Source organism: Bison bison, unplaced genomic scaffold, assembly GCF_000754665.1.
Source record: "Bison bison bison isolate TAMUID 2011002044 unplaced genomic scaffold, Bison_UMD1.0 scf7180017864389, whole genome shotgun sequence".
In the NCBI taxonomy this organism is placed as follows: Eukaryota; Metazoa; Chordata; class Mammalia; order Artiodactyla; family Bovidae; genus Bison; species Bison bison.
The window spans coordinates 8,614,526-8,622,818 of NW_011494961.1; the positions used below are offsets into that span (position 1 = coordinate 8,614,526).

Consider the following 8,293-nt stretch of genomic DNA (forward strand, 5'->3'; position numbering starts at 1 on the left):
CATCAGGGTCTTTTCTAATAGGTCATATCTTATTTTATTGTGTTTTTTTTTTTTTTTCTGTGGGGAAGGGTGTCTCAGTTTCATGTGACGGTGTCTGAAAAGGCCCAGATAGTCTAGAGCCTTCCTGGCCCGGGGCCGTGAGAAGAGAAGGAACGGGGCCTCCGGGCTGTCAGGCCGTCCGGGCTGTGTGTCCTCGTGTGTGAATCAGGCCCCGTGTGGACGTAGTGGTGTGAAGGTCCGCGAGCTCTGCTGTGCCACACCGCTCTGTGTAACGCTTTTGCCTCTGGAAAGGACAGCTTTTGTGCCTTGTGCTTGATGTACACACATTTGTGGTGTATCATCTGTGTGTTCAATGTGGCTTTTTCAAGGGAGCTAGCATTAACATGCTGGAAGTCAAACTGTTGGGTTAGTAACTGGTTGTGAATCTTAACTTTTTTACCTATGTATGAAATTTGCAGTTTTCTGTGGTGAATTTCAGCTTTTTCAAAAATCATTTTATGCAGTAAATTGTACACCTAACTGGTTGAGAGGGAATGAAATTAATATCCTTCCTCCAAAATATATTTTATACATATATTTTAACATTGTAAAAAAATTGTGTGATGATAGGATTTTCTCATAGGCAAATAACCAACATCACATATTTTTGCAAATGGTCCATTTTGCAAAGCATCATGATTTGATTGAATGTTTGTATTTTTCCCATGCCTCCTTAATTTTTAAAGATTTGTTTCTGAAATATTACATATCCAAGCAGAGTCCCTTCTTTCCTTCCCAGAAGAAGGAATTAACTGTACAGACGGTGATGAAAGACCTGAGAATGTTTTTTGTTGAACTACATGTTTACTTTAAAACAGTTTGAAAGCAGAAGTTTCTAAAGCATATCCAAATTTATCAAAGAGCTTGTTGAAAGTACTGTCTTTGTTTTATTTTTCTTGCATGGCAGTTTCCCTCCTTTGTGTTGGATGGTGGTGGATATTTTGAGATTTTTTTTTTAATGCTCTATAAGCATACTCTGGGAAAAAGCCTTTATTTGAGCTTGTGTATCATTTTTACCTTGAAGCAGAACTGTATCCTTCCCTTTAATTAAATTCTTCCCCTTAATTTTGTTATCAATTTTCCATGAGGCTAGATCTCTCAGACACTACCTTCTTTATGTGTAGAAAATTATTTGGAATGATGCTGATGGCAACCTTATTAAATTAGAGACTGAACAAATCTTCCTGTCCCTTGTCTTCTCAGTTGCTCTCTCCTGATGTTAGGGAAAAAGCCAACAGGAGAAGACTTAATATGAAGGTCCACTCAGGGATGTAGACAGAGATTTTAAAATATGATGTCTTTAGATTTTAAAACCATCTTAAAAAGCTAAATCTTCATAAAATATTGTATTTCCAATAATTATTCTTACTGAAATTCTTCTCTGAAAACTGCTTTGCAAGAAAAGTGACTCACTTTTTTTTTTTTTTTTTTACTCCTATTGCCTAGAGCCCTCCCAGGAAAAATGCCAGATTCCACCATTAGCTTGAAAAAAAAAAAAATCTGTTAGGTGGTGTGTAATTATAAATATTTTCCACCTGAATACAGAAAGGAAAGAAATTAATCATCAGCCTGCTCTTATAGTTAATATGTCTGTGTGTGAAGATGTGTTTTTACTCTCAGCCAATAGCAGTTAGTGAGTTGTTTCAAAATTCCAACCAGCTCTTGCTACAGCAGTACATTTTGTTTTCTCATCTTTCCTTCTTTCAGGTTTTCTCATCATATGATTCCTGGTCCTCCCGGTCCCCACACAACTGGCATCCCTCATCCAGCCATTGTAACGCCTCAGGTCAAACAGGAACACCCCCACACTGACAGCGACCTAATGCACGTGTAAGTCGCCTCTCTCTGCACCTGTGAACACCTTATGGTACCAAGGACTTAAACCCCACAGTTTCTCCTTTGCTGTTGCCGAATTGTACCCCTGTCTGTTATCCTGAAAGTCAGTGTAGCTCCGCCTTGAAAGCTCTGCCCCTGAGGACACCGAGCAGCTTGATTCTCAGTGCTCTGATTTGGTTCTGAGATGGAAAAGGAGCACGAATCTCAAAAGATGAAGGGAAACTCACTAAAGAGCAGAGATCTTCAGAGCGGAGAGACTGAAGAAATGGAGCTGTTCAGCCATTTAGTGCAAGGCTTTAATTGGGTTCCCACTCTTGGGGAGCCTGAGAGTGAAGTAGATTGGGGGGTTCAGTGCATTTCCTTCTAGAAATACAGTCACCCTGCATCTGCATCAGGGCTTTGGAAGCACTGAATTGAAAGGAAGGGGGCAAACCAAAACCCAGGATTTCCTATCGGACCAGGGTTGTTGCAGGCTCTTACAGCACAGCTGAATTCTCCCAAAAGATTAGTAATTAATTGAATTTCTTAGTCTAGAGTTTGTACTGGAACAGAAGGATGTGGTAGCAGGGAGCATGTGAACATTGTCCATAACACCCCTGCAAGTACAGGCAAATCCAGCATGCATTTGTCTGGGGGAGAGAGTCTAAGGTTTCATTAGCTTCTCAGAGGAGCGCTGACCCACCGAAGTTAAGAACGCCAGTTCTAGAGGAGGACTGACTTCCTGCACTGTATGTTCAGCTTTTCCTAAGGTGACCAGGGAGCATCTAAAATCTAGATGCAGCATCTGCACAAGCCCATTTGGTAAGCTTTCGCAAACCAAAGGATCCTTATGTATCAGCAGTAGATGAGTCACTCATTTAAGTAGACAGTGTCCTGGGGGCTTATAGAGAGCCCAGAGGGTGGTCCCAGCCTGAGGTGGACTCATGAAATAAGCGGATGCTCTGCTCCTCTCCTCCCATCTCTTCCTGATTTGTCTAACCCCTTCCCCACTCCCAACTTTTAGGAAGCCTCAGCATGAACAGAGAAAGGAGCAGGAGCCAAAAAGACCTCACATTAAAAAGCCTCTGAATGCTTTTATGTTATACATGAAAGAAATGAGAGCGAATGTCGTAGCTGAGTGTACTCTAAAGGAAAGTGCAGCTATCAACCAGATTCTAGGCAGAAGGGTAAGTAGTGGGATGGTATGTAAATGTTTATGGTAACCATGGAACTGGTTCATTAACAGCTGCCCAAATGCACTTACACATCAGGTAGTCATAGAATCATCTGTATAGTCACCAGTCACTTGGGGAGTAACAGAGAGAGCATGACAACCTTTAGGAGGAATGATATAATGCATTGTATCAACAACTGAGATTGTATCTGGCACTTGGAACATTTCCTGTAAATGATAACTATTTTCCTATTATCATACGTTAAATGAGTATATCTTGAGTGTCTTTTATGTGCCAGGCAGTATAGTAGGCATTACATAATATTTGCTGAGTAAAATAGATATAGTCCTTGCCTTCACAGATCTTGAAGTTTTGTGACAGGATACTGATATGAAATAATTCCCTATTATATATATAATTAAAATTGTGATAAATACTGTTAATATGAAGAGCAAGAATCAGAGAATAATGGAGGTGGGGTGGGGCTGGGGAATGGCCCCCTGAGAAAGTAGTTGAGAGATGAGTGGGGGTTAACCCCTGATGAAGGGGGTGAGGTGGACTCTCCCCACATGAAGCAGTGTGTGTGCGTGTGTGTGTGTGTGCACGTGTGTGTGTGTGTGTGCGCGCGTGTGTGTGTGCAGACTCTGAAGCAAGAAAGCAGCGAGCTACAGCAAGGCCTGTGGGGCCAGCCATATTTCTGGATAAACCCTGGCAGTCAGCAGTGGCTGCTCCTTCCAAGACGTAAGCAGATCATTCTACCTTAAAGCTTTACATAGAAGAATTGGTGTGGGCCGGAGAAGTCTTAATTCTAGAAGCATTGTTCTCTGATTCTCCAGGTGTACATGGGCCAAGTTTCTCGATCGCCCTCCTTTGCTGTTGATGTTGTTGCTTTCACCCATGCAGAGGTATTTTTCTGAGCACCTGTCATGTCCCAGGCACTAGACTTATAACTAGAACAGATGCTCTTAGATTTCTTTGTCCAGCCACCAGCCCAGAGACGAGTCAGTCCTTCCCAGTACTTTTCTCAGGGTTGAAATGGGTTTAGTTGGGTATCTGAAGGGTGGTGGAGAAAATTGGAATTTTTCTCATTGAAATTGCATTTTACTATAATTACATTGAAGTTTTAGAAATGCTTCAGCTTAACTTGTATGATGCTCTTCATATACGTGTGGTGACTTCTTAAAATATGACCTTGTGTATTTGTTTTTGCAAACTCTCAAGAAATTCATGGTTTGCAAATGAACATTCAGGAGAAGGAAGGTCTTGACAACCTTTGTGGGACTTAAAGTCATGTTTTAGCTGTTGCTGATGAACGTTTTCATCATGTTTGTTAAAAACCTCATACATTTCAGCATCCATGACAGAAAACATTAGGAGATTTCCAGTCCATGTGAGGAAAGCAGATGGCGGAGAGCAGGCATTGTTGAATTATAGATTCCTCTTGGATGGCATAAAAATGCAGCTATTTCCAATCTTCAAGACACCAGGGTTTCGGGGGTAGGATGTGGTGGCAGATTATAGCTTTTTTGGTGCCCTGTGTACAATACTCTATCTCCCTGTGGATTCTTAAACACTTAATAACAATAATTACAATGATTTTCAAAGCCAGATCATAGCAGATGAGTGATTCCCATCATTTTTTTTCCCCCTGAACCTTCAAAAGAAGAAATTAGAGGAAAAGAAGGGTTCCTTTTTTAGCTTGTGTAAAATCTTATCCCCCCCCACCCCAAGTTAAAGGTCCATGGTCCTCCAGTGGGAATTATTTTCCTGCTCAAGAGAGTTAAGGATATGATATGGATGTATGCTTCCTATTTTTAATGCACATTTCCAACAGTTGCTACTTTGTCAGCTCCCTTAACAATCCCCAGATCAGAGCATGTGTCCTAAAGGATGGTTCTCATTTAGGGTCTCTCTCTGTCTTTGATTTGGACACCTGTTTCTATTTATAGGCCTCTGAGATCTTTGATTAAGATCAGGTTTTCTATCCTTTCATAACTCCCCTCTGGCAGGATAGTTCTTGCTAGTTCTTTAAAGTTCCTAGCTTTAAAATCATGAAGTTTTACACTAGGATAATTAGAATTCTTAATAGTGGAATTGAAATTCATGCTGGAACATTTTCTCTTTTGATTTTTACTCACCTTTATCTCTAACATAGAAATGTTCATTCATATGAATGACTCAGTTTTCTTCTTCATATTATAAATAATAACATAAATATGATTTTATGGTTTTTCTTTTCAGACCTTCTAGACTATTAAAGGAAGTCCATTTATTGCATATTTAGTGTCAGAATTTCTAAATCTTGGACCTGTGTTAAGTTTCTTCAAATGGGTACTTTCCCAACAACTTGATGAATCTTTCAGTAAGCAACAGAGATGGAAAAACGTTTTTAGTCAATATGTTTCAGAAATGCCTGTTGATATCGTCTTTCTAGCTTGCATCAGACTTTACTTTTGTTTTCAATGTAAAACTTTAATATCATAATTTTACTGAACTGTTTTACTCTAGTAAATGATGCTTCGTTTGTGAATTGCATTTGTGAATTGTAAATCCCTAGGAACTAAAAGCAGTTGGAAAGGCAGGTAAGCAGTTTAGTTTGTGGTCTGTTTTTTCACTTTGAATTTTGCTCAGTTTTGTTAGCTGGGGTCTTGTCAACCTAAGTTTCCTGCTGGAACTGAAAAATTCCTGCTTGTTTAACCGGTTGTTTGGGCAGAAGACCCAACCTCCATATGTATTTTGGGAGATAAGTTTTATTTACAAGTCCAGATAAAATATATCTCTATACTGACATATTGCAGTAGCATGAGAGATTATTGATCAAATGAATGAACAAATTTACAAAGTAAGACTTATCTTTTTTTCTTCTTAGTCTTCTTTTTGTTCCTTTTTGATAATGCTTTGCCTCTTGCCAATCATGTTAGCACCAGAACTATCTAAATACTAATGATGAGTCTTTTTTTTTTTAAGGTAGGCTGATCTCTTGCACTGTGCCTGGTGTGGCTTTTTCTCCCCGTGAAGGGCTCTAGGTCAGAACCTCAGGTTTAGAAAAGTGGCTTCCCTTGTGGCTCAGCTGGTAAAGAATCTGCCTGCAATGCGGGAGACCTGGGTTCGATCCCTGGGTTGGGAAGATCCCCTGGAGAAGGGAATGGCTACCCACTCCAGTATTCTGGCCTGGAGAATTCCATGGACTGTGTAGTCCATGGGGTCATAGAGAGTTGGACACAACTGCATGACTTAAACTTTCTTTCACTTTCAGTGGACAGAGGCAGTGTGACTTTTCCTGCCTCAGCTTCCACTGCTCCCCAGACATGCCTTTTTAGGCTCAACTTGACTAATTGTGATTACTCTGCTGGTACAAAGAATTGTGTCTCAGGTAACTTCTTTCAGGTTTTGTATTTTTTCTGTCACCTCCCCATCTCCCTTTCCTCCCTCCCCCACCTTTTTTTTTTAAAGAAAAGTATATTATTTGATTTGCCTGTAGGCTCAGGCCAAGTCCACTGAGTGTCATGGTTCTTAACTTTACACTCTGCACTTTAAAGCAATTAAATCATTGTCCTATCAACTTAGAGGCTCTGGCCGTCAAGGGGCGGTTTGAAGGAAGTGGAATCCGTTGCCCTGCCTGTGGGTCCCACCACCTCTGGGCCGGAGGCTGGAGGGGAGGCCAGGATGAGGCCACAGGCGCTTTGGTGCTGTGCTCTCTTTGGGTGAGGTCCCCTCCTGCCAGGGGCAAGGGCAGCAATTGTTTGTGTCCTTGAGGAGGCAGGTCCCCATTGTGCTGTAGGTCCTGTGTCCTGACCACTGGACCACGGTCCTCAAGCACAGCCTCTTCTTGCTCACCGGCCTCTCTCCCTCACTTCTCCTTCCCTTCTCCAGTCCAGTCATACCTTTCTTTCCATAATTAAAACAAGAGATTAATTAAAATAAATATGCACAGTAGACATGAATGAGAAAGAACCACCCAGCCTTTAACAGGAAGTAAAATGGAAGCAGTACACCCTAGAATTGGGAGCGCTGGAGTGGAAGCAGGACTCATCCAGAGTGTGTGCAGGCGTGAGTGGTGTGGGCTCTGGCCCATGCCTCCTACAGCCACTGCCCCTGTGCCATCACCTCTGGCCAGTGGGTCCCCCAGAGTGCAGCCAGTTCTCTGGGAGTGGCTGACAACAGACCCTGGCATTTGGGAAGTAGGAAGACGCACTAGGAGACTGCTCACAGGGGGCCTGGGGTAAGTTTTATGTAAACACACACAAAGTGTCAATGTTGTTGTTCAGTCATGCAGTCGTGTCCGACTCTTTGCAACCCCATGGACTACAGCACGCCAGGCCTCCCTGTCCCTCACCATCTCCCGGAGTTTGTGATGTCATCCATCCATCTCATCCTCTGACATCCTCTTCTCCTTCTGCCCTCGATCTTTCTCAGCATCAGGGACTTTTTCAGTGAGTCAGCTCTTCACATCAGATAACCAAAATAGTGGAGCTTCAGCTTCAGCATCTGTCCTTCCAGTGAATATTCTGGGTTGATTTCCCCTCAGATTGACTGCTTTGATCTCCTTGCTGTCCAAGGGATTCTCAGGAGTCTTCTCCAGCACCACAGTTCAAAGGCATCAATTCTTTGACATTCTGTCTTCTTTTTGCTTCTTAGAAGAAATGTAGTAGCCCTCATAATCAACAAGAGTCTGAAATGCAATTCATGGATGCAATCTCAAAAACAACAGAATGATCTCTGTTTGTTTCCAAGGCAAACCAGTCAATATCACAGTAATCCAAGTCTACGCCCCAACCAGTAATGCTGAAGAAGCTGAATTTGAATGGTTCTATGAAGACCTATAAGACCTTCTAGAAATAACACCCCAAAGAGATGTCTTTTTCATTATAGGGAACTGGAATGCAAAAGTAGGAGATCAAGAGATACCTGGAATAATAGGCAAAATTGCCCTTAGAGTACAGAATGAAGCAGAGCAAAGGCTAACAGAGTTTTGCCAAGAGAACACACTGGTTATAGCAAACACCTTCTTCCAACAACACAAGAGAAGACTCTACACATGGACATCAGCAGATGATCAATACCAAAATCAGATTGATTATGTTCTTTGCAGCCAAAGATGGAGAAGCTCTATACCTTCAGCAGAAACAAGACCGGGAGCTGACTGTGGCTTAGATCATGAACTCCTTATTGCCAAATTCAGACTTAAATTGAAGAAAGTAGGGAAAACTACTAGACCATTCAGGTATGACCTAAATCAAATCCCTTATGATTATACAGTGGAA

At 41.7% G+C, this 8,293-nt stretch overlaps 1 protein-coding gene across 5 annotated transcripts in view; it reads left to right on the plus strand.

Annotated features, from left to right (window-relative positions):
- Positions 1 to 8,293, plus strand: part of LEF1 (lymphoid enhancer-binding factor 1) — a 116,478-nt gene that overhangs the window by 85,621 nt on the left and 22,564 nt on the right. For all 5 annotated transcript variants that reach the window (XM_010858557.1, XM_010858556.1, XM_010858561.1 and 2 more), the window contains 2 exons: positions 1,747 to 1,869; positions 2,879 to 3,041. In XM_010858557.1, the coding sequence (XP_010856859.1) occupies positions 1,747 to 1,869; positions 2,879 to 3,041 (286 nt within the window). The remainder of the gene's footprint in view (positions 1 to 1,746; positions 1,870 to 2,878; positions 3,042 to 8,293) is intronic.